Source organism: Acinonyx jubatus, chromosome X (assembly GCF_027475565.1).
Source record: "Acinonyx jubatus isolate Ajub_Pintada_27869175 chromosome X, VMU_Ajub_asm_v1.0, whole genome shotgun sequence".
Lineage (NCBI taxonomy): Eukaryota > Metazoa > Chordata > Mammalia > Carnivora > Felidae > Acinonyx > Acinonyx jubatus.
In genome coordinates, this window is record NC_069389.1 from 40,921,874 (window position 1) to 40,947,534 (window position 25,661).

At 49.7% G+C, this 25,661-nt stretch overlaps 2 protein-coding genes across 3 annotated transcripts; both read right to left on the minus strand.

The window, feature by feature from the left end:
• Nucleotides 1-518: 518 nt before the first annotated feature.
• ELK1 (ETS transcription factor ELK1) lies at nucleotides 519-14,987 on the minus strand. Of its 2 annotated transcripts, XM_027054004.2 has the most exons (7): nucleotides 14,805-14,987; nucleotides 7,678-7,735; nucleotides 6,509-6,782; nucleotides 3,848-4,291; nucleotides 2,765-3,211; nucleotides 1,997-2,098; nucleotides 519-1,911 (listed from the first exon to the last, which is right to left on the minus strand). In XM_027054004.2, exons 3-7 carry the CDS (start codon nucleotides 6,716-6,718, stop codon nucleotides 1,813-1,815), a joined length of 1,302 nt encoding a protein of 433 aa, XP_026909805.1. In that variant the 5' UTR covers nucleotides 6,719-6,782; nucleotides 7,678-7,735; nucleotides 14,805-14,987; the 3' UTR covers nucleotides 519-1,812. The 2 variants fall into 2 exon arrangements, with proteins under 2 accessions (XP_026909805.1, XP_026909804.1); XM_027054003.2 differs by lacking the exon at nucleotides 7,678-7,735.
• A 1,151-nt stretch (nucleotides 14,988-16,138) lies between these two features.
• UXT (ubiquitously expressed prefoldin like chaperone) lies at nucleotides 16,139-25,309 on the minus strand. The gene is made up of 7 exons (XM_027054009.2): nucleotides 25,158-25,309; nucleotides 24,870-24,976; nucleotides 23,382-23,463; nucleotides 23,175-23,242; nucleotides 22,797-22,904; nucleotides 16,457-16,520; nucleotides 16,139-16,238 (listed from the first exon to the last, which is right to left on the minus strand). The coding sequence occupies exons 2-7, from the start codon at nucleotides 24,965-24,967 to the stop codon at nucleotides 16,185-16,187; spliced, it is 474 nt and encodes a 157-aa protein (XP_026909810.1). The 5' UTR covers nucleotides 24,968-24,976; nucleotides 25,158-25,309; the 3' UTR covers nucleotides 16,139-16,184.
• Nucleotides 25,310-25,661: the final 352 nt, after the last annotated feature.

The following is a 25,661-nucleotide window of genomic DNA, read 5'->3' on the forward strand; positions in this document are numbered from 1 at the left end:
CAAACCATCTCCCGGTCATCTGCTTATTTACAGTGAAGTGTCTCTGACCATCTCCACTGCACCTTCGTGCCCGTACAGGCTCACGCATCGTTTTGGTCACTCGGTCTGTCTCGCTCACCATCATCAGCCTGTCAGTGTCGGGGGTGTGGCCCCCGCTACCTTTGCCTAAACAGGACTTCACACGCACCTCCGGTCTCGTGCACAGTACCTTAGTCAGTCATTCCGTCCCACGGTGATTTTCTGCCACACAGCCATAACTTCTCACATAGACACGATGTCGCTTGTGGTTACAGCCACCACTCTCTCATACACGGTTTCACACGCATGCATGCATGATCACAGCTCTCCACACTTGCTCTCTTCTTCACACATGTGGTCACCGATCTGCAGTCTCTCTGACACACACCGCCATGCTACCTCTCGTGGTCAATTTCACACCCTCACCGCCCTTCATACAAACTCCTGCCTGTCAGTCAGTCCCAATGGTCTCAGGGAAAAACGGCTAGCAGACTCCAACATCACCTTTAAAAATATATATTTACAGGAACAATTCCCCATTCTCTGGGACTCTTAGAAAAAAAAAAAAGGATCCATTTTTTTGGGGGAAGTAAAACAAACGGTGGAGACAGGTGTAGCACCGTCCCCCAAATCACCAACCCCCAGGTCCCCAGGCCCGGGCTGGACCGGTGCTTACAGGAGGTGAGCCCAGGAGTCTTTTGAACCCACCCTCCTCTCCAGCCTGGAATTAAGATAGGATAGGCTTTATGCCCCCCATTCCTCCCTCCCAACTCCAGGGACACTTAAAGGGTCCTTTGTACCCGCCCGCAGGAAATTGGGGGGCTGGGAGGGAGGGAGCTGAAAATACACGTTTGGTATCAAAAATAAACACTTGGGGGTGGCAGGAAGATTCCCCCCCAAATCCCTTCCTTCCCACCCACCCCATCTCAGATATAGGAAGAGATGCTCCCCTCTCCCCTATTGAAAAGCCCTGTTTAAAAATAGATTATACTATCAAAATGGCAAGGGGTGGGGGACAAGGAGACCTGGAGTACTGGCTGGAGGGGCCCCCCAGACGGGGACCACTCCCCCCAAAAAAAACCCTCCATTGGGAGGTAACAGGCAGGACCCCAGGAGTTTGGCAGACACAGGAATGGCTTCTCAGGGGGAGAAGAACAAAAGGAGCATTTCTCCCTGGCCAAAAAGATGGTATCTGAGAGAGAGGCTGGGGAGGTGGAAAATCCTATTTCAAGGGTGTGAGACTTCCTCGGCCAAGACTCCCAAACCGTTAAACGGCACAAATTCTTCCTGGACCCTTGGGTATGGCCAGGAATAATAAACTACAATAAGCTACCTCTTCTACCCACACCCCCAAATGGAGACAGGGCTCCCTCAGCTTCCCAAGGGCCGGCTGAGAAATAAATAAAGAAAAGATCCTTCTCAAGCCAGACCCCGATTATCTCATCTTAGGGGAAAAATGCAGAGATGGGGGAGATGTCCTCACCACCCCCCTAAAAGGGTTGGGCCAGACTCCTCCCAGTGGCCTTCAAAAAATAAATAAATAAACCGCCCCCACCATTGCAGTAGGAGACGTGTAAGGGCGGCCACTGGGGAACTGACCAAGAAGAGAGAAGTTGTTGTGTTTCCTGTGGAAGGGTTATTGAGTGATCCTTCCTAAGAATCCCTACCCTACCACGACTAGAGCACAAGTCTGTCAGCTGAACTATGTTTCTCCTTGAGACGGCTGGCTGGAGAGAAGTTCAGGGCCATGGATGGAGTGACCCCAGAAGGGAGTGGTGGCGGTGGTGATGGTAGTCATGGCTTCTGGGGCCCTGGGGAGAGCACCACGGGGGTTGAGAGGCCATCCACGCTGATGGAAGGGATGTGCACCTGGGCGCTGCCACTGGACGGAAACTGGGGACAGAAATAGGGAAAGGTCAGGGATGGGGGCCATGCCAGGGTCTCTCACCCTCTCCGAGATGGGGGAAGGGGATCCTACCTGGAAGGAGAGCTTGGCTGGGCTACGGGGTGCAATGGGACTCAGGGTGCTCCAGAAGTGAATGCTGGGGGGCAGCGAGCTTGGCGTCAGCAGCACCGGGGTCTGTGGGGGAAGGGGTGGGTGGAACTCAAGTGAACACAGGGCAGGTGTGGGAAAATGGAAAGAACTTGGCTCCAGCCCCACCAGATTTCCCACTCGGACTTCTGAGATTATCTTCCCAAACTGCACAGGCTTACACCCTAACTACTAAGGTCAAGCCCAGGACACCTCTCCAATGTTATACAGACCACCCCTCCCAACTCCTGAGAGCCCACCTGCAGCTTCGCTGGGCAAGACCACCTACAAGACCCCATCCACATGCCGTTTTCAACCTCCTAAGTCACCAACCCATCAGCTTAGGATCAACCTCCAACTCTTACATCCCACTCAACCATATACCTCACAGGAAACCCGCTAAGGAAATCCCAGACCAAAAAGCCCCACGCAGGTTCCTCAACCCATGCCCCAACCCACCAAACAGTTCCCGCACAAAGCCTCTCGATCCCTGCCCACAAAACTCCCCACACCAGCCCTTCATTCGGACAGCCCAACCCAAGGCACTGGAGACTAGTGGGCCCTGCGTTAATCAAGCCCCGTCCCTCCAGCCTGGGGTCTCAGTGCAGCCAATCCGGCTCGAAGGCCCCACCCTCCCGCTCATTCAGAGAAACCACACTGGCTCTCGCAGTCTAGCTCCTCCCTCGCTCGCCCCACCCCTGCACAGGCACTCACCAATGTGTGCGTAGGTAGCAGGGACGGGGTCAGCGCTGGCCCCGGCGCCTGCAGCCCGGAGCCAGTTCCCGATCCTGGAGTCCGCTCGGGTCCTGGCCCACCCAGCAGGCTCGGGCTGAGTGGAAGCTCCAGGTCCCGGGGCTTCCGGCCCTTCTGAGGCTGGGCGATCTCCGTGTTGGAAGCAGTGGAAGCCGCGAGACCGCCGACCTGCGCTGTTGTCTCCATGACGACCGCGGGCAGCCGGGCCGGCCCACCCTCCGCAGGAGGAACTTCCGGCCCGGCCTTAGCGGCTTCCTGCACAAACCCCGCCTCCCCACCGACAGTGGCTTCCACCTCTTCCTTGGGCCCGTCCACTTTCACTTCGGGGGGCAGTGGCCTGCCCAACCCGGGATCCACATTCATCTCTTCTGATTTAGGGTTCTGGGCCTCGGGTGGGGTCAGGATGACCTGAGAGAGGAGGGCGGGCGGGCAGAGGGGGTGCATAAGGATTGCTGGGCTAGCGAAGCCAAGGACTTCTCTTGGAAAGCAGGACTTTGTAGCAGGGGGCATGATCGCACATCAAGGCAGGTACATCGACAAGACGTGGGGCTTTGCCAAGGATGTGGGGCTTCTTCTGGGGCAGCGTCTCTCCAGGGACAGGGCTGCCCCTCAGGGTGGGCTTCCCGGGGACACTGCCCCCATTCATGAAAGCAGTGGTTCTCAAAAATTTGCTTTATGGATTAGCAGCATGTGCCTCACCTGGAAACTAGTTAAAAATACAAATTCTCGCGCTCAACCCCAGATCCACAGAACCAGAAACTCTGGGGAGTGGGCCCCAGCAATCGAGTTTAAAAAGCCCTCCAGGTGATTCTTATGAACGCTAAGGTGAGAGAGTCTATGCGTTAAGCAAATAAATTCGGGCACCTTGTGTAGCTTCATACTTGCATAGCTCTCCTCCCCAACCCCTCCTCCCAGGGAACTTCTGTGTCCCTCCTTCCACCATATCTAAGTAGGATGTTTATGCTCCTTCTCCCACCAGCCCGCCTCCTCATTTGGGAACTGTATATCCTCCCTCTTACTGAATTTCTATGTTCCAGTTCTTACCTGCAGAGGCAGGCCAGCCTCCTCAGCCTCCAGGCAGGCCTCCAGGGGGCTTGGACTGGTGCTCCTGCTCCCAGAAGGGGGCACTGCAGCTCCTGCAGGGGCGGTGTTGGAGAGCACTGAGGCAGGCCGAGAATGAGGGGGTGGCTGTGGCTGCAGGGACTGGATGGTGAAGGTGGAATAGAGGCCTGAGCGCATGTACTCGTTCCGGCTGCTGCGCACCAAGCCACCCGGGCCTGCCATGCCTGCACCCTTGGGTGTGCCTGGTTTCCCAGAGGCTGTGTCCCCGGGGACAGTGTGTACAGCGGTGGGGGCCACATTTGCCACAGTGGAGGTGATCGACACCTCAGGCTGGGGCGGGCAGTCCTCAGTGGAGCACCTCGCGACCTCGGGGTAGGACACAAACTTGTAGACGAACTTCTGGCCGCTCACTTTGCGGATGATGTTCTGGGAAGGGAGGAGACAGGATAGAGGGCCTTAGAGGAGAGGGCCAGAGTTGGGGGGGGGTACGGATGGAGGGGTGCATCTCCCAGGGTCTTTCTTGCCCCTCTTCTGTCTTTTTACATATATGCCATCCCACCTCTGTGTCTGCCCCTGCATGGGTCCCCCCTCCCAGCCTATCTTTCACCCACGTCTTTCCTGATTTGGGGGCTCCTCCCTTCTCCTTCAGTTTCTACCTCTCTTCCCCATCATGATTTCCTTCTCTGTATTCTCCCCCGTTTCTCCCCTCTCTCTCCTTTGCCTTCCACAACTCCTCCTTTACTCTACTGCCGTTCTCCCCCTTCCCCTGTCTCCCCTCCGAGTCTCCCTCCCATCAATCGCCCTCCGAGTCTCCCTGTCACTTCTCATTGCCATCCGTCTGCACCCCGCGCCCGCCCCCAACTCAGAGACACACACCCACACCCTGAGGCACCTTTCCACAAGGGGCCCACCTAGGGGAGTCGGTGCAGGAGCAGGCTCCAGGAACCAGGGGTGTCTGGGGGGCTAACAGGGCCAGGCCTTGCGGGGGTGGCTGCCAAGACAGTGTTGGGAGTGTAGCTGATGCAGTAAGGCAGGAAAACGAAGTAACTGATGTAAATATTGGAAGAGACTAAATTAATATAGAAGAATGTGGTGAGGAATTGCTGATATGGAGAATTATGTAAAGCTATTGATACAGAAGTACAACAGGGCAACGTCACTAGGGAGAAAAGGCTGAGGAGCCTCACTCTTTTTGTTTTGGGCTTTTTTTTTTTTTTTTTTGCTTGTCACAGTTTCTTTTTTTAAAATGTTTATTTATTTGAGAGAGAGAGAGAGAGAGAGAGAGAGAGAGCGAGCGCTAGCAGGGAAGGGGCAGAGAGAGAGCTCGGAGACACAGAATCTAAAGCAGGCTCCAGGCTCTGAGCTGTCGGCACAGAGCCTGACGTGGGGCTTGAACTCATGAACCTCGAGATGATGACCTAAGCCAAAATTGGACGCTTAACCGACTGAGCCACCCAGGTGCCCCTCACAGTTTATTTCTTGACTGAGCTGTAACTGAGGAGCCCCATTCTTAATACTGTGGTAGACTTTAAAGCTAAGGCCGTTAGAAAATGGAGTGACTGACAGCAAGTAGATAAGAGCATTAAAATACTGGTGTAAATATTGGGGGGAATCTCAAGGCTGGCTGGGTAGATCACAGACCACGTCTGAGATATTTCAGGATAGGTCAGGAGGATCTCAGGGATGTTGTGGTGGCCTCATTAATATTGTTTTGGAGGTTTCAGCTAAAGGAATAAAATATGAAAAATGGAATAAATGCTATAAATAATTAAGGGTGTGCAGCATAGGTCCAGGGCTGTCCTAGGGGACAAGAGGCATGTGGGGGGCACTCGGGCACCTTAGAGACCTCTTAATCCTGGTCAGGTATGTCACAGGGTGGGTCTGTGTTTCTCAGAAAAGGAATGAAGAGGGGTATTCATTAATATTGTTTTGGAAGTTTCAGATAAAGAAGAAAATGAAATCACTGGTAAATTGTGGGGGAGGGGAAATGCAGCACCGGTGTGGGAGTCTGAAAGGGTAAGGAAAATGTAAAATTTTAGCTATAGGAATAAGATGATAAAATAATAAACACTGGGGTGGACCAGTGTTGCTCTGGGAATGCAAGAGAATGGGGTGTGCGGCTGGCATTATACATGTTGTTTTGGAGGTTCAGCTAAAGGAATGAGAGAAGAATCGATAAAAATGTTCAGTATCCCAGAGGATGAGGTACAGAAAGGTTGGTATAATACTGTCATGGAGATTTTGATGCTGGGAATAAGAATATTCTGGAATAAGAGCGGATTATGAAATAACAGGAAGCCCAGGACTGGTCCAGTTCCAGAAGACAGGATGAGGAAGAGTCATTTTTAATGGTGTTTTCAAACATTTTTAGCTGTAAGACAAGAAAACGAAATGTTGTGTGGGGGGTGGTGGGGTAGGGGTCAGTATTAACACTGCTGTGAAGGTTTCAGCCAAAGCGGTAGCCCAAAGGAAATACCTGAGCTAAATGTCTGGGGTGCCCAACACCGGCGTGAGAGTATCAGAGAACGGGGTAGGAAATAGTAAATTTTGTTTTCAAAGTTACAGCTCCGACAAGTAAGGCAAAAAAATGAAATGACTGACGCAAACGTCGGCAGTTCCCGGTCCTGGCCTCCGAGGCCTTACCTTGTCGTAGTAGTACCGCAGGGCCCGGCTGAGCTTGTCGTAATTCATGTTGGTCTTGTTCTTACGCAGCCCCCACAGCCGGGCCACCTCCTCGGCATCCACCAGCTTGAACTCACCGCCATCCCGGGAGGTCCAGGAGATGATGTGGCCGTTGCCTTGTTCTCTCAGCAGCTGCAGCAGAAACTGCCACAGCGTCACAGAGGGGTCCATCGCTGGGGGAGTGCTCACGCCATCCCAGGGGTACCTGGAGGGCAGACGGCTCAGAGCTGAGAGGCTGTGAACACAGAAGGAGGCAAAGGTCAGCAGGAGGAGGATTCCTTTTCTCGCCATCTTGGCTCCACCGCTGTCCCCGAAGCCCACCATCATTCCCTAAACCCCCTCAGACTAAATTCTAAGCTCCTCGGCCTGGCTTTGGATGACCCCTCATAATGGTAGGAGACTTTGGGGGACACGAGGATGGTGTGAATGAATTTTGCGTGTGGGGCAAATGCGAATCTTTGGGGGCCAGAGGGCAGACTGTGGTAGGCAAAATAATGCCCCTCTCAAAAAGTGTCCACATGCTGAGGTGCCTGGGGGACTCAGTCGGTTAAGGGTCCGACTCTTGATCTCGGCTCAGGTCACAATCTCATGGTTCGTGAGTTGGAGCCCCGCATCGCATTCTATGCTGACAGCGCAAAGCCTGCTTGGGATTCTCTTTCCCTCTCTGCTCCTTCCCTGCTTGTTCTCTCTCTCTCTCTCTCTCTCTCAAATAAATAAAATAAACTTTAAAACAAAAAAAAGGGAAAAAAATGTCTACCTCCTACTCTCTGGAACCTAGGACTATATTATGTTACACGGCAAAAGGAACTTTGCAGATGAACTTAAGGTTATAGGAATTCCCTCTTCTCTGCAGGGGATACGTTTCAAGACCCCCAGTGGATGCCTGAAACTGTGGACAGCACCAAACCCTATATATACTATGTTTGTTTCCTATACATATACACACAGGATAAAGTTTAATTTATAAATCAGGCACACTAGGAGATTAACAAAAATAACTGATAATAAAATAGAACAATTATGGCAATATACTATATAATAAAAGTTATGGGACTGTGCTCTTTCTTCTCAATATCTTATTGTTCTGAACTCACCCTTCTCGTGATGATGTGAGATGACAGAATACTTACACAATGAGATGAAGCGCGGTGAATGATATAGGTGTTGTGACATAGCGTTAGGCTACCACTGTAAGGAAACAAGAGCCCTTAACCCTACAACCTCAAGGAACTAAATTCTGCCAGCAACCTGAGTGAGCAGGAACCAGATGGTCCCCTGGAGCCTCCAGAAAGGAATGCAGCCATGCCCACACCTGGGTTTCGGCCCGGACTTCTGACCTCTGGAGTGCCGACATAATAATGTACATAGTTTTAAGCAGCTGGGTTTGTGATAGTTTGTTACAGCCAGGGTGGAAAACTAGTATAATGCCCCTCACCTGAACGTTTTCATTTGTATCCTCCACCACATCAAACATCAAGTTTTCCAGGAGGTTCCTTCCACTAGCCCCTCATAAAAGCTGTTCACTCTGTGTGGGGCTCCCTTCTGCCTACAAGTCTCTCCCATCATTCGAGTCCCAGCCACAGGAGCCTTGCCTTTCTGAAGCCTTCCTGAAACTCAATGTCTGCCCTCTCCTGTCTCTCTACTATACATTCCTTGGGCCTGTTACTGTCCCTGTATGTTCTCCTTCTTGAGAACAGCAATAGCCAACATTTATTAGGTTCATAACACTTGGCTGGCATTGTTCCAAACAGGCAATATGGCCTAACAGACAACCGCTCAGGTTCAAGAGCCAGATTGCCAGGATCGGAATCCTGGTTCCGCTACTCATTAGCGGTGTGGTCCTGGGCGTATTCTTTAACCTCCTTGTGCCTCAACTTTCCCATCTGTGAAATAGGGATAATAATAATGCCGAGTTCACAGAGTTACTGTACAGATTAAATATAATGTGCCTGGAGTACGATAAGCTTTTAATAGCTATTAAGTTCCTAATGTGTTCCTGATTCCTTACCTACTATTCCAAAATCCAAAAAGCTCTAACAACAGAAAACTTTATAAGCCTTTGGGTGGCAAAACCAGATTTGAAGTGAACAGGGCCCTTTCTGGTCTTTATTGATCCTCACTCAGTGTGACTGTTCGTACATTTTGCTACAGCGGTGTTATGTAACATCTTGTATGTGCACCTTGTTGCCTTTCTAAAATCTGAAAAATGTGCAATTCTGAAACACATCTGGCCCCCAAGGGTTTTGGATAAGGGCATGTAGACCTGTACTGCTATTTTTATAGGTACTGACTCATTTATCTCTCATCACAACTCTGGAAAGTAGGTGCTCTTTATTATCACTAATTTACAGGGGAGGAAGCTGAGGCACAAAATGTCCAAGTGACGTGTACAGGCCACAGAGCCTAAGCGGCACAGCCAGGATTCGGACCCACGCAGTCAGATTCCAGTTGTCTAAGCCTTTAAACCCTTAGGCTAAACTGCCCCCACACTGCTTCTTCAGCACATCCTGTGGAGAACAGGACCACCCCTGCCCACCACCCCAGAACTGCCCTCTTTGCTGAGGGTGAACTGGAAATAAACATGGAGCTTCCTATTTATTCTCAAGGAATGAGCTTTCATCAATCACCTGTTCACTGGCTGGGATTGTTGGGTTCAGAAGACCTTCCAAACCAGGTTTCAAAGAACCTTCCTCTATTATTTATAGCTTGATTCTTTAATCTGTAATGAAATATACAGTACGAGCCTCTCAGGTCCGAGCTGTTTTGAAGCTCATTTGGCAGACATGATTTTAGGCTATTATACAAGTCACAGAGCCATGAAGTGTCCACATTTGAGAGTCCTGTCATCAGAGGCTTCACTGGGTTTATTTCAAAGACCTGCCTGTTTCAGAGGCACAAAGAGTTCAGTGTGACTCCTGGTGGTGGAGACAGGCAATTTTACCAGTTCCTCTTTCATTCGCGCTAGAACCTATCAATTAAGGTGAAATCCAACCTACCAATTAAAGCGAAATCCGACAGTTTGCTTCAAGCCTCAACAGCACACAGGGTTTTCTATTTTGTTTATCGTATTTCCCACTTGACCCCTAATGAGAGTCCTAGTAATTTGCCTACCTCAAATGTGTTTCCTTCTCTTCACCTCATTCATTTAACAAGCATTTATTAAAAAAAATTTTTTTTAATGTTTATTTTTGAGAGGGAGAGAGGGAGAGAACGAGTGGGGGAGGGGCACAGAGGATCTGAAGCAGGCGCTGCACTGACAGCCTCATGCGGGGCTCGAACTCACGAACCATGACCTGAGTCGAAGTCGGACTCTTAACCAACTGAGCCACCCAGGCGCCCCTAGCAAGCATTTATTGAGCGCCAGGTGCTGGGGATATGGCAGTGAACAGACAAAAATCCCTGCTCTAGTGGAATTCACACTGTAGTGGGGAAGACAGATAAGAAACAAGATAAATGAGTACAAAAATATGTCAGATGGTGAGAAGAGCTATGGGAAGAAAATGAAGCAGGGAAAGGAGTTGTTATTTTTGAAAGGGTAGCCAGGGGAGGGTAGGCACTGAGCAGCTGACATTTGAGCAAAGGCCTGAATGAGACGAGAGAGTCAGGTTTGTGATGACCCCGGGAGCAGGTCGATCCAGGCAGAGGACACGGGGACACAGCCAGGGTGAACGACCCTGAGGCTGGAGCAGTGCTGGGCAGGTCAGAGGAAGAGAAAGGAGTCTGGCAAGGTCAGAGAGGAGGGAGTAAGGGCACAAAAGTGGTAGGAGGTGAGAACAGAGGGGCTAAGGGGGCCAGACTGAGTGAGGCTTTTTGGGGCCCTGCAAGGACTGAGTGAGAGGAGAGCCACAAGAGGGCTGTGAACAGAAGCATAAGAGGCTGTGACTTGGATTTTAACAGGATCCTTCTGGCTGTTGTGAAGAGACCAACTGTAGGGATAGGAGAGGCTACTGCAACAGTCCAAATGAGAGATGGTGGCGGTGGCAGTGGAACTGGGGAGGGGTGGCTGAGTTCTGGACAAAATGTGAAAACAGAGTGAACAGGATTTGCTGACAAAAAGGATGGGGGTGGGTGAGAGAGGCATCATCAAGGGTGATTCTAGGTTTGTGGCCTGATCGCCTGGAACGATGGAGCTAGGACCAACTGAGATGCGAGCGCTGCAGGAGAGCAGGTTTTGAGGCGAGACTGGGAGGTCAATTTTGGAGATCGTCTCAGAGGCCTTTTAGACACCTATATGTATGCTATGAATAATAATATTGATTTTAAAAATAGTCCTACAGCGCTGGCTGTGTGCCGCATATCATTTAAATCACTTGACTCAATCATCAAAGCAACACTGTGGGGTGGGCATTATCACGATCCTCCCATTTTCCAGATGAGGAAATAGAGGTGGAGTTTGCCGGCTTGCCCCAAATCACGCAGCCGGAAGCTGGCAGAGCTGGGGTTCAAACCCAGGCAGTTTGGCTCCAGGCAGTGATCCCAGCACTTTACAACACCAGTTCTCTTTGATGAGAGACAGAAGGGGAAGACCCTAGAAGGTGACAGGGATGGTATTTTTACACAGGGTGAGCAGGGAGGGTCCCCTCCTGAAGGGGGGGAGGGAGCAAGCCATGCTAACCTCTGTGGGAAGGGTCTTTGTACACAGACTGCTGTACACAGACTCTAAGGTGGCCACAAGTTTGGCACACTACATCACGGGCACCGTGAGTTCATCCAGGTCCCACCTCTGAGAATATGAATGTGCCCTTCCCTCTTCTCACACCTGATAAACCCTTTATTCTACAATCATCAAGTTCCAGTATCTCCCAGGCAGAATTAAAATTCTTCCTCTGTGTGAGCCAATGTGACGAACAACCTGTCTGCTCTCGCAAATCTGTTCTTCTCTCTGGGTCTTCGGTCTCATACTCCTCTGCCCTGTTCTAGTTGTGTGACCTTGAGCAAGTTACTTAACCTCTCTGGGTCTGTTTCTGCAACTGTAAAACATCCTCATAAGATACTATTCTCAAAGGCTTTTGTGAGGATTAAATGCCAATATATGTAAAGGACTTAGAAAACTATCTCTGGCATGTGGGAGACACCCAACAAATGTTAGCTCTTAGCTTGTGTATCAAGCTAAGATACACAGCCACCCCTCTCCAGTTCTCCTCCCCCCCCCCCCCCCCGCCTTATATATCACCATGGCCTATACCATCTGGCTCTTATCACCACTCTGACCTTGCCTCCTGCCTTCTCCCTCCACTCTCCTCCAGCCACACTGGCCTCCTGCATGTTTCTTCTGTTTTTAATGTTTATTTTTGAGAGCGAGCGAGTGGGGGTGGGGAGACAGAGAATCCCAAACAGGCTCCGTGTGGTCAGTGCAAGCCCGATGTGGGGCTCGATCTCACGAACTGGGTTCGATGCTTTACCGACTGAGTTACCCAGGTGCCCCATCCTCCTTCAGGTTTCTTTCTTCCTTTTTTTTTTTTAATGTTTATTTATTTTTGAGAGAGAGACAAGAGTGCAAGCAGGGGAGGGGCAGAGAGAGAGGGAGACACAGAATCTGAAGTAAGCTCAAGGCTCTGAGCTGTCAGGATGCGGGACTCGAACCCATGAACTGTGAGATCATGACCTGAGCCAGAGTCGGACGCTTAACTGACTGAGCCACCCAGGTGCCTCCTCCTTCATGTTTCTTGAACCCTCTAGGCACAATCTGACCTCAGGGCCTTTGCACGGGCTGTTCCTTCTGCCTGGTACACTCTTCCCCTGGACATTATGGCTCCCTCCCTGACCTCCTTCAGGCCTTAATTCAAGAGTCACCTTCTAAATGAGGCCTGCCCGGTGCCTAAGATTTCAACCACCCCCACACTCTATCCTTGTCTTCCCTACTTCATTTTTCCCCCTTGGTGCTTGTCTAACATACTAGATCTAATTTTACTTACTGTTTTATTTATATAGTCCATCTCACCCACTTTTAGCAAGCGTCTGCTCCACAAGGGCAGGAATTTCTGCCTGTTCTGTTCCCTCCCGTATCCCCAGCACCTAGAAGAGTGCCTGGTACTCAGTAGGTGCTAAGTGTTTGCTGAATGAACAATCCCAACTAGCTTCTTAACGAGCTCTCATATGCCCTCATCATCTCTATCTTCCTCCCCGCCACCCTGATTCGTCTGAAATTATATTTTTCACATTCATTCATGCAACACATTCTTATTGAGCATCTACTATATACTAGGTATATTTACCCAGCAGTAAATAAGCAGACAAAAATTGTAAGCCCTCATGGGACTCCCGTTCTAATGGGGAGAGACAATAAACACAATCAACTGGTAAAGTGCACAGTGTATCTGATAGTGATAAGGGGCAAAAGGATCAATAAAGCAGAGAAGGGACTTGAGTCCTGCTAAGTATGCAGGTTCAGATGGTCAGGGACGGGCTGACATTTGAACAGAGCTCTGAAAGGAATCATGGCGAGATCAGGGCTACAGTGTTCCAGGCAGGAAATATAACGAACACAAAGGCCCTGAGGCTGGATCACATCTGATGTGTTTGAGGATGAGTGAGGAGCTCACTGTGGCTGGAACAGAGCTGAGAGAACAAGGTGCAGGAGGTGAGGCCAGACAGGTTACTTGTTTTATTGACTCCCGGGCATTCTTTACACTGGAGGGGAGTCTAGCTCTGATTTCTCCATTTTACAAATAAGGAATCGGGTGCAGGGAGGAAGTGGTTAAATCACTCAGGTCACAGAGCTGCTGGGATTGGGGGTGGATGGGTGCTGACACAAGGTGTGGAATGGAGGCAGCTCTGCAGGCAGGGGGAACAGCAAAAACAAAAGCTTGGAGATGAGAAGTCATTCGGTTTTTAAGGAGCGGGGTCTCACGTGGGATGGGGTGAGGTGAGAGAGGGGAGCCTCAAAAATTATTTTGTGTTGAGGGGTCACCTCACTGGGGACTTACCTCTGAATAAGGTATTGAACCCCTATGCCAAACTTTCCTCACTACCTGTCTCATAGGGTGATGGTGAGGATTAAATGAGCTCATTAATATACAGCCCCTTGCCAGGTCCCTAGTAGGTGCTCCATAAATGTTGGCTCCTAATGGCATTATCACTATCTTTAACGTATCCATTTATTGGAGTGAGACCGAATGTCTTAGTGGTTAATGATGTATATGAGGGGGTGTGTTCTAGAGTGAAAAACACCTGGGTTCAACAGGCACACAGGGTGATCCAATATTAAGAAAGAAGGATGGTAGGGGTGGGGGAGAAGGCCACGGACTGACCCACCACAAGGAAAGGGAGAAGATAAAAGCACCTCCCGCGGGAGGGATTACAAAGCTCTGGACTCAGGGGAGGGTATGGGGGTGTGTGCCTGAATGCAAGCACATGGGTGACAGGAAGGCCAATGAACAGATCCACTGCAAAGGTGGGGGTGGGGGGAGTGCAAAGGCTCATCTAATTTACTGGGGGCAAGGGAAGCAGAAAGGCACACAGACTGCACAACAGTAGAGGAGAAGAGCCATCACACAGACTGATTAAAAGGGAACGAGGCCATGGACTGGGCTACTGAAAATGGGGCGATAAAAAGCACTAAACTGACCCACTATTAAAAGGAAGGGAGAAGCCCAAGGACCGGAGCTACAGTCTACAAAAAAAGGAGGACAGGGCAATGGGCTGATAACTAGGGGGATGTGAATACAAGCCTTTAGACTGATCCACAGTAAAAAAAAAAAAAAAAAAAAGATGTGTGAGAGAGCCATGGACTGATGCGCTGGGGGACTGGAGGAGGCAGGAATACAACTTCACAGATCAACTCACTGTTAAAGGGGGTGGGGGGGGGTGCACAACGCCACGGATTGATTCACTACAAGGAACAGGAGTGGTGGAACAAACAAGGCCACAGACGGGGTCCTTGAAAGTTGAGGACAGGCGAAATAAGAACACTCAGGTGCACCTACTGTCAAGGAGTCGGACAATGCCAGAGACTGCTCCCCTCTAAGTGGGGGTGGGGGCAAGACCGTGGGCGAGTCCACTGTAAGGTGGGGTGGGGAGAAATATAAGCACGCAGACCGATCCATTATCAAACAGGAAGGGGGGTCAGGCCACGGTCAGCTCCACTACAAGGGGCGAAGGGAGGGGACAATACCACAGGCAGGTCCACCAGCCGTGGAGGTGGCGGTGGGCAGTCGAACACAGGCAGGCCACGGGCCAAGCCACATCCCTCGCGCGGGGGCGGGAAGGATACGTGGGGTCACGGACTGGCCCTCCACCCTCCAGGCCCCGGGCTCACCTGTGTGTAGCGCAGTGGCAGTGTTGGCAGCTCCGGGGGGCGGGGGCTCCATGCGCAGCCCCACCGCCCCCCAGGCCCGGGCTCCGAGGCGGCGGCGGTGGTGGCGGTGGTGGCGGCGGCGGCGGCGGCAGCAGCTAGAAGCCGCCCCTGCGTTTCCTCACCGCTCACGTGGGACTACTGAGGAGGGGCCGAGCATTCTGCCGCTCGTTGATTGGACAGAACACCGAGGATCGACCGCGCGGCTTCCAAGGCTGGGGAGGCGGGCCCTGCCCCACAGAGCTACGCCGTGATTGGCCCAAGGGGAATTGATGGAACGCAGAAGGCCTCCTGGGTTCCGAGGGGGCGTGCCGGGCCCCCTACGGTGCTTCACGCTAATTGGCTCAAGACTGACAGCCCGTGGGCGATTGACAAGATCCTGGGGGCGCCTGCCTCACATTGATTGGCCTATATGGAAGACAGCCTCCGAGGATAGGGGCCGATGGACCCTGCTTTCTGCTAATTGGTGAATGAGGGACTCCTAGACAGCTGCCAAAACACCAACGGGGCGGTGCTGCACGCCACGCTGCTCAGCGGAAGCTGGACTTGTATGGAAGTGGGCGTAGCAGCCGCCTGGGAGGGGGTCGGGCCAGGGCTGTGCGTAGGTGGGCACGGTAACTCTATAGTGATTGGCTAGAAAAGATGAGTTTAGAAGGGGACAGAGATAGGAGGGCTGGACAGCCGCCAGGCACGCAAATGGACGTTGAGTGGTGGAAACTAAATGCCTACGAGGGTAGCGTCGAGCAGCAGCCAGTTATAAACGGGCGGAACCTGGCTCTGCATTGATTGGCGGAAGCTGGACTCAACCTAGAATAGGGGCCGGACCAGGGAGGGAGGGATTCGGCTTTGTGCCCATTGGTGGAAGCTGGAACTATTTAGAAGCGGGGTGAGGCCAAGGTTTAGCCGAGACGGGCGTGGGCGTAATCTAAGGTACCCCAGTAATGATTAGGGTGTGGGAGAGGGGCAAAACTTAGGGCCAGGAATGAGTGTTTTGGGAACAAACCTCCACCTTGAACGGGCCCATTCTCTATGATAATTCAAAGAGTTATGTCCAGGAAAAGAAACAGAAAGAAGAGCCAGGTGGGGGGCCCAGGTTGCCAAGGCGACAGAGATAGGGCAGAGCAGAAAGTCAAGTGGCAAATGCTGCTAGGCAACAGGCTGGAGGCGGGACTTCAGGGGTGCTTTAAAGGTTTCACACGGAGACTGGATCTCTGGGCCTCCTGATAACTTTGTGCTTTAGAAACAGGGCACTTGAGCAAACAGCAGGAGTTGAGGTGGGGAAAGAAGGGCCATGTGACTCAAAGGCATTCAGGCTCTTTAATGTCTGGGGAGGCAGGGAAGAAGTCAATGGTGAGGTGTCTCCGGGAAATTCTGCAGGCCTTGCAGCTCTCTAAGCCCCTGAAAAAAGAGGACAGAAGAGATTGAACAGAGACTGGGTCCAGGCCCCATCCCAGGCTTGCTCTGACCTCCCCTCCCTCAGAGCCAGCCTGGCTCCAGCTTGGCTCCAGCTTAGAGAGAAAGATGGTCTTTCTCGTCCCTGGCTCTCTCCCTTCCTCAGGTCACCACCCTGAACACATTCGGAGACAGAGTCTGGGAGTGGGGTGAGCTGCTCTCACCTCTAGCAACATGTGGATATGGGCCTTGATATTCATGGAGTCCTTGGTGAGGCTGTCGCTGAGCCTGGAGAAAAGAAACAAGAAAGGGCGAAGTGGGCCCCACTTAGGCTCGTGAGGATGCTGCTTCCTCATCACTTCAAGAACTACCTGTGTCCTGGATGACTTCCATGTGGCAGGTGGAACCTACTGCCTCACCTGCTCCTATGTGGAGATGCCCTGCCACCACCTGGACTGCACTGATTCAGAGACATTTATTGAATCCCCTACTCTATGCCAGGCACTTTTAGAGACTGGGGAGAGAACAACAAATGCAACAAACACAAATCTCAGCCTTATGGAGCTCGAGTTCTCATTAAGAGGGACAAATGGTGGAATGACATACAGAGTGTGTCAGATGGCTATAAGTAAAATGAAAAAGTCAAATGATAAGAGACGATAAGGAGTGCGGGAGTGGGGCTACAATTCTAATTAGAGTACTTACAAATGACTGTACTGAGAAACATTTGACTAAAGACTTAAAGAAGTGGACCACGTGGATCTATGGAAGATGAATGTTCTGGACACAAGGGCCAGCACATGCAAAGGTGTGAGTGTACCTGGCATGTCTGAAGCACAGCAATGAGGCCATTGTGGCTGGAGAAGAATAAGTGAAGGGGGACTGTAGGAGGGGAAGTCAGAGAGGTAAGCCGGGACGCAATCGTGTAAAACCCACCAGGCCATGGTAAGGACTCTGACTTTTACTCTAAGTGAGGTGGGAGCCAAGGGAGGCTTGTGATCAGAGAAGGAATGTGAACCGACTAGGGTTTAAGAGGATCCACCTGGCCGCTTTGTGGAGGACTGGGGATAAGGAAAGCTAGTGTGGGAGCAGGAAGTCCAGTGAGAAGGCTACTGTAATAGTCCAGGTGAGAGATGGAAACTCAGACCGCAGTGGCAGCAGCTGAGGTGATGAGAAGTGACTGGATTTGGAACATACTTGGAAGGTAGGGTCAACAGGATTTAGCAAAGGTTGGATGTCAGGTGTAAGAGGACTCAAAGAAGATGCCAAAGCCTAAGCCTGGAAGCTTAACTGGGCCTAACTGGGAAGCTGGAGTTGTCTGAAACCACTCTGGCTCTTGACTGCGGAGTTACATAAACCAGTCCATTCCTTATATCTTAATGTTTGTTTATTTTTGACAGAGAGACAGACAGAGCATGAGCAGGGGAGGGGCAGAGAGAGAGGGAGACAGAATCCAAAGCAGGCTCCAGGCTCCGAGCTGTCAGCACAGAGCCCGCCGCAGGGCTTGAACTCACAGCAAGATCATGACCTGAGCCGAAGTCGGACGCTCAACTGACTGAGCCACCCAGGGGCCCCTCAATTCCTTATATCTTAGAAGCCAACTGGTATCAGTCCCACTCAAAAGAATCCTACCTGATACCAAAGGTCAAGGAAGGCCCTTTTGAAGAATGAAGAATGAGTCAGAGTTAAACAGTAAGAGGGTCTTTTCCCCCCAAAAGGCCAAGAGGCAGGAAAGAGCTTTTGGAAGAGCTGTTCAGGAAGTCAGAGTGTTAGGAATTAAGTGAATGGTGGACAGAAAGTCCAAGATAAGGTCCAAGAGGTAGGAAGGGGCTAGATCACGCAGGGTCTTGATACTGTGATAAGGAGAAATATGGATTTTATTGTGCTGAGCTATCACAGAAGTCAATTTTAGGCAAATTAAATACAGTAAGAAAAGTATAACAACATAGAATGTTGAATTGGAAAAAAAAACAGTATTGTAAACCCATTTGTATATCAGTGTCTCCCAAATTTATATTTTCAGTCCAGACCCCTCTCCTGAACTCCAGCCTTGGGGGTTTTAACCACATCTTCAAAAACTTCCAATGTTAAACAAGCACCCCATGCTTAACAGGTCCTAGACTGAACTCCTGATCTTCCCCATCCAAATCTTCCCCTTCTCTATCTTCTCCCTCTCAGATAATGGCAACTGCATCCTTCCAGTTATTCAGCCCAAAACTCTTATACCCCACATCCTGTCAGGCATTCTATTTAAAATTACAATTGCTCCATCCTAGGCAATGTGTCTTTTCCTTTCACTATTAAAGTATAATTGGTACAGAACAGAGTTTCAGGGGTACAACAATGAGTCAATATTTATACACATTGTGAAATGATCACCACAATAATACTAGTTACCACCTGTTACCATACAAAGTTACAAAAAAAAGTTTTCCCAGTGTTTCTTCTCTCCATTCCATGCTTTTCTCTGTAGCATAGTCAACCTGTGTGACATACTGTATCATTTACTTATTTTTTATTATCTGGCTCCGCTGACTAGATAAGCTGTGTAAGGGCAGAGAACAGATCGGTCTGCTTTGTGCCCTGCTGTATCCCTAGGAACCAAACAGTGCATGGCACATAGTAGTCACCCAATGTACGCTGAATAATTAACTACTCTGTTCAAAGGAACCTGAAGTCCTCAGAAGATGGTTGAGTCTATGTTTAAAGACAAGAAATAGGGGTGCTTGGGTAGTTCAGTTGGTTCAGTGTTTGACTCTTGATTTCTGCTCAGGTCATGATCCAAGGGTCGCAGGATCAGACCCTGCGTTGGGCTTTGTGCTCAGTGTGGAGCCTGCTTAAGATTCTCCCTCTCTCTCTCTCTCCCTCTGACCCTCTCCCTGACTCCTGGCACTATTTAAAAAAAAACACAAAAAAAGGCAAGAAATAAATGAAGCCTGGTATTGTCAGAGAGCAAGAATGCTTTCAAGAATATCTGGGGTAGGGGCCCCTGGGTGACTCAGTCAGTTAAGCATCCAACTCTCGATTTTGGCTCAGGTCATGATCTCGTGGTTTTGTGAGTTTGAGCCCTATGTTGGTCTTTGTGCTGACAGCCTGTTTGGGATTCTCCCTCTTTCTGTTCTTCCCCTGCTCATGCTCTCTGTCTCTGTCTCTCTAAATAAATAAATAAATAAATTTAAAAAAATAAAAAAAACTAAAATAAACTCACAAAAAACATATTAAAAAAAATATCTGGGGTGGTACTCAAAGAACAGAGCAGTGAACCTGATCAGATTCTAAGGGCAATTTGAACATCAATGAAAATAACAAAATTAGTTAATGGTACAAGCTTAGTCTATGAAAGGCTATGAGTTGCAACATTTTTTAAAAAGGAGAAAAATACAAAGTCTACCAAATGCTAGTTGTAACACAAATGGAAGATGTTTATTTTTTTGCTACTGATTTAAACATGTAAGGCAGTGTTAATGGTCAGATAGTTATTCTGTCTCTCCTTTTTAATTTTAAATTTATTTTATTTTATTTTTTTTTCAACGTTTATTTATTTTTGGGACAGAGAGAGACAGAGCATGAACGGGGGAGGGGCAGAGAGAGAGGGAGACACAGAATCGGAAACAGGCTCCAGGCTCTGAGCCATCAGCCCAGAGCCCGACGCGGGGCTCGAACTCACGGACCGCGAGATCGTGACCTGGCTGAAGTCGGACGCTTAACCGACTGCGCCACCCAGGCGCCCGTCTCTCCTTTTTAAATTAATTAATTATTTATTTATTTTTAAAGTTTGAGAGTGAGTGAGTAGAGGAGGGGCAGAGAGAGAGGGAGAAAGAGGCAATCCCGAGCAGGTTACACACTGTCAACGTGGAGCCCAACACAGGGCTTGAACCCATGAACTATGAACGAGATCATGACCTGAGTCGAAACCAAGAGTCAGACATTTAACCGACTGAGCCACCCAGGTGCCCGCCCCAAATTCTTTTTTTTTTTTTTAAAGATTTTATTTATATTTATATTTTATTTTATTAAAAAAAATTTTTTTTAATGTTTATTTATTTTTGAGACAGAGAGAGACAGAGCATGAACGGGGGAGGGTCAGAGAGAGGGAGACACAGAATCTGAAATAGGCTCCAGGCTCTGAGCTGTCAGCACAGAGCCCGACGCGGGGCTTGAACTCACTGACCGCAAGATCACGACCTGAGCCAAAGTCGGCCGCTCAACCAACTGAGCCACCCAGGCGCCCCAAAAGATTTTATTTTTAAGCAATCTCTATACCCAATGTGGGGCTCAAACCCACAACCCTGAGATCAAGAGTTGCATGCCCCACTAACTGAGCCAGCCAGGCACCCCTATTCTCTGTCTCTTCTATAGTTACACGTCTCTTTATGGTGTGGATGTGTATTCTTTTCTGTGTAATCAAGAAGAATATACACAAAGATAAGATCCTCCCGCTCCCCCCAAAATAATACTAAGAATAGGAAGGACTGACAGGCCATTTGGTTACATAAAAAAACAGAGGGGGAGTGGAGAGGGGAAGTTAGTTCAAAGTGAGTTGCAAGTAAAAAAGTCTTTTCAAAATGAGAGTGAACTATCCCACAAATTTTCATCTCCTAGAAAGATTAAACTTCTAGAAGCCTTACTAATTACAATAAACTAATAAATGATTCAATCACATTTCTCATCACAATAACCAACCAGGCACTGACAATATATTTATTAAAAATTTTTAAAAAATGTTTATTTATTTTTGAGAGAGAAAAAGAGAGGGAGAAGAGCAGGGGATGGGCGGTAAGGGGGCGGGGGGAGTCCCAAGCAGGCTCTGCGCTGACAGTGGAGGGCTCGGTCCCACAAACCATGGGATCATGACCTGAGCCAAAATCAAGAGCTGGACTCAACCAAATGAGTCACCCAGGTGCCCCAGGTACATTTTGGGGGAAAGACAGTAAGTCTCAAAAAAATTAAAATCTACCTGAAGGCTCAGGAATCCTGTGACATACAAAGGAAAGCTTTGTTATAAATAAAACAAATGGATGTGGTCTAAATGACCAGTAGTTCAGAACTGTGTTGGCCCATGAAAGCAGCCCCTTGACCCCTCCACCAATTGGTCTGATCACTAAGATTAAGAAATCTCAGCAGGTCTGAGGCTCTTTTGGGTCTACTAACACCGAAACCCTGGAAAGGTTTGAAAAGAGAAGAATCACTAAAACCACAAGAGAGGCAATGCTGGAAGAAATGAATGTAGGAATAAATATAACCCAGAAGGAATTTTAGATGAGTGGTATTCACTCTTGTGAGATGATATTAATCTAAATGCATTGCTCAGTGTCCCCTCTCTTGGCAATTTTGCTACATGGCAGTCACAGTGGTCCTCTTGCCAGGAAGGCTCTTCCCCAGATAGCCCCTGGGAGGCCTTCCTTAGCTACATTTCAAACCTCTCATCCACACTCCCAATTTCCCTTCCCTGTACAAAGCCTTAAACTCAATTGGAACCCATACTTTCTCCCCACATTACCTCCCTGCTGCCATCACCAGAAATCTGCTTCAATCCCCACTTCAATCTGTTTCCAACGTACCCTTTTTAAAAAAAAAAAAAGTTTGTTTATTTTTGAGAGAGAGAAAGAGTGCGAGCTGGGGAAGGTCAGAGAAAGAGGGAGACACAGAATTTGAAGCAGGCTCCAGGCTCTGAGCTGTCAGCACAGAGCCCAACGCGGGGCTCGAACTCACCGCAAGATCAGGACCTGAGCTGAAGTCGGACACTCAACCGACTGAGCCACCCAGGCGCCCCTCCAACATTCGACAAACACAGAATGCCTACTTTATGCCATGTACTATTCTGGTCACTTGGGGGTATGGACAAAATATCTCCCTTTGTTAAGCTTACATCCTAATGGGCAAAGGCAATGAATTTTAGAAAGAAGTAAAATTACACAGTAAACATTGAGAGGTCATAAGTAGAACAAGGGAGGGGAATGAGGAGAGCCAGGGGTCGTGATTTGACAGTTAGGCTACGGAAGTCCTCATTGAGGAGGTGACATTTGAGAAAGACTTAAACTGAGTTAGGGGAAAGGAAGCCAGGCGTGTACCTGGGGAAAGAGTGTTACAGGCAGAGAGCACAGTCCCTGCAGTCAGGTGGGCTCGTTCTGAGGGTGTTTAAAGAAGCCTGGGAAGGTCAGTGTGGTGAGAGCACAGTGGATGAGCAGACAACTTAGGAGGAGGTGAAGTCAGAGACAGTTTGTTTTACTGTTACTGATTTATAGGCCAAAACCTCCTGGATCTGGTCAAAATTGGGCCTTCAAGGAACCCTTCTGTCTGCCTCCCCGCCACCAAGTATGGAGCCTGGCATACAGCAGAGAGCCAACAAATGTTTGTGTGGATGGACAATACAAAGACCATTTATTGAGTGCTTACTATGTACTATACTTGGGGCTCAGCTTTGTATCTCCACTGTCCTCAGCCCTAGCCTTGAGGAGGAGGGGAGATGGGCCCTGAAGTATCATCCCAGGCAGCCATGGGGAAAGGGAGAAGGGTGTTGCAAATGGTGGTATTTTAGACACTATCCTCATAGAATGGACTTACTCTGTGAGGAGGTTGCTCTTACGATCAATGAACTTGAGGGCTTCTGCCAGGGTCAACTCCAGGAAAAAACCATATCCAAGGGCCACATAGATTCGTGAAGTGTCTGGGCTGAGGAAACAATGGTTAGAGGAAGAGCGGGATGTCCTTATCACTGCATACTATACAGTTTATTAGAGATGGGTTTTTTTTTTTAATCCCCTCCTCCCCCTTCCCCAAATTGAAGCTCTGGGAGGGCAGGGATTTTGTCCTATTTGATTTACTGTCACATCCCCAGCACTTAGCACAGTGTCTGGTAAATAGCAAATAGTCAAAAAAATATCTGTTGAATGAAGAGGGGAGCTGAACCCTGTGGGCTCATAGGGGCAGGTAGACACTCACACAACTGTGTCAACGAAGAAGTTACAGCCCAAATCCACCTGCATATATAACTCCGAGGGCTTAGCTTCCTGTGGGGCCAGGGAAAAAGAGGTAGGGGTCAGTGGTCAACTTTTAGGTCAGATGACAGGTTTTGGTCTGGGGTCTCTCCTCCCATCCCCCTCCCTTGTCCACATACACCAAAATGGTACCAAACCTTGGTGTCTTTACCTGAAGTCGCTCAATGACATTTCTCAGTTGAAGGTATTTGGCCAGCTGCTCATATACCTTGTCACGATGGTCCAGGACTTTTCTGATGGGACAAGAGGAGAATGGTGACCAACAGGAAGCCCTGGCCCTCTCAGAATACCTCACAGTATGACCCTCTGAGACCCTCATGTCACCATGCCCTAAAGAAGCATTTTAGTGCAGAAGTGAAGGTTTGGATTGTGAGTCAGACTGCTTGGGTTTGAATCTAGGCTCTCTTTTTTGACTAGTCGTGTGACTTTGGCAAGTAAGTAACCTCTTTAAGGACCCAATTTACCTACCTATAAAATAGGGATGACAATTATTACCTCAGAGTCATAAAGAGAATTACATGAGCGTTTACTATAAAGCACTTATAGGGGTGCCTGGGTGGCTCAGTGGGTTAAGCACCTCTTGATTTGGGCTCAGGTCATGATCTCACAGTCGTGAGACTGAGCCCCAAGTTGGCTGCCCACTGAGCGTGGAGCCTGTTGGGGATACTCTGCCTCTCTGCTGCTTGCACACTCTCTCTCAAAAATAACATAAAAAGAGCACTTAAAATAGTGCCTGCCAAATAGTAAGCTCTATGTATGTATTAGTTAATATTTATTAGTATTATTATTAAAATTTTTTTTAATGTTTACTTTAGTTTTGAGAGGGGGAGAGAGAGAGAACATGAGCAGGGGAGGGGCAGAGAGAGAGAGAGAGAGAGGGAGAGAGAGAGAGAGAGAGAGAGAGAACTGTAGGTGGGATCCAGGCTCTGCGTTGTCAGCATAGAACCTGAGGTGGGCCTCGAACTCACAAACTGTGAGATCATGACCTGAGCTGAAGTCAGATGCTCAAGGACTGCGCCACCAAGGCGCCCCTATTTCTTAGTATTGTTTTCACACTGCCAATGCCTCTTTCCAATCAGAATGTCCCATTCTCTAGAAAATTCCTCCATCTCTTTTAGGATGTTCAAGGTCCTATTTCTGAATACTCTATTTCCTACTCAGACTAGTAAGGATAGTAGTAATTTTTCATGCTCATTGAGCCTGTAGTATCCATAGTAAATTCTTTACAAGGAATGAACACAATAAAAACTCAAAACAACCCCCTGACGAAGGTCCCATCAACTTTCCCATATCACAGATAAGAAAACTGAGGCACAAAAAGGCGAGACGGGGTACACCGTCTTCACAGGATGGAGAAACGGCCAAGCGAAGGATTCGAACCCAAGAACTACCGGTTTGGAGCCCAACTCGGCCCGAGATGGGAGGCTGCACATGCGCGGACACACCCTCTGCTAAGACCGCCACATCCCAGTCCAGTCGCACCCCGGATGTCGTCGCCCCTCCTTCCCCGCTCGATGGGCGCACGGGGCCGACCTCCGAACGTCTTCCCCACCAATCAGAAGGCTAGGCCCTGACTTCAAACGCCCCGCCTCCCCACGTGGAACGTTCCAAACGCCCGGCCCTCCACACTGTCACTCACCGCAGGTCCCGCTGCAGCACGTCGCAGATGAAGGCCTCATAGCGCAGCACTTTCTCCCCTGTGGATTCCAGCGCCCGCCGTTTAGGGGGCGTCGCCATGATGGGCTCCTGAGGAATGTGAGGGGGGGGGCAGACCACGTTGATCACTCAGTTTGGCCTCAAGCACGGTACATCTGCACCCCCCTCAACAGCCGAAGTGGGCTCGTCCGACTCCTGCCAGGGGTTCTGCCTTCTGCCCCTCCCAACTCTGGGACCTTGCCACCCAGGGACACCCAAACGCGGCCCTCACCTTAGAGCCGCCGGCAATAAGAACAGTTGCTATAAACCGCGGCTTCCGGGTGGCGCGGGTGAATGACGTACGCTAAGGCCGAGGGCCAACCAAATAGCCAGGTGGGGAGGGGCCGCTCTGAAGGGATGAAAACCGCCGAAGCAGAGGCGAGAAGGGCGGGGCTTTAGGGAATCCGGTGAGAGTACTAGACAGCAGCGTGTGGGAACAGGGATGCGCGCGGAGCCTGTGGGGACCGCGCGTGGCTCGCGGGGGCGGGCCTTAATGGGATTTGGCGGGTTCTGGGTGAGGCGGGGCGTGCAGGTGGAGGTAGAGAGCAAAGCGTTTGGTATTTAAAAGTCAGAGCTTCGGAAGCAGCCAGACAAGAATTGATTTTGGTTCTGGTTTGTAAAAAGGAGAGGGTACATCCCTGTGATCTATCGCCGTAGATTTGGATTCTTCACACGGGAGATTTGGGTTTGGCTCCCGGTAATGGGGATGGATGTGAGCATTAAAAAAATTTTTAAT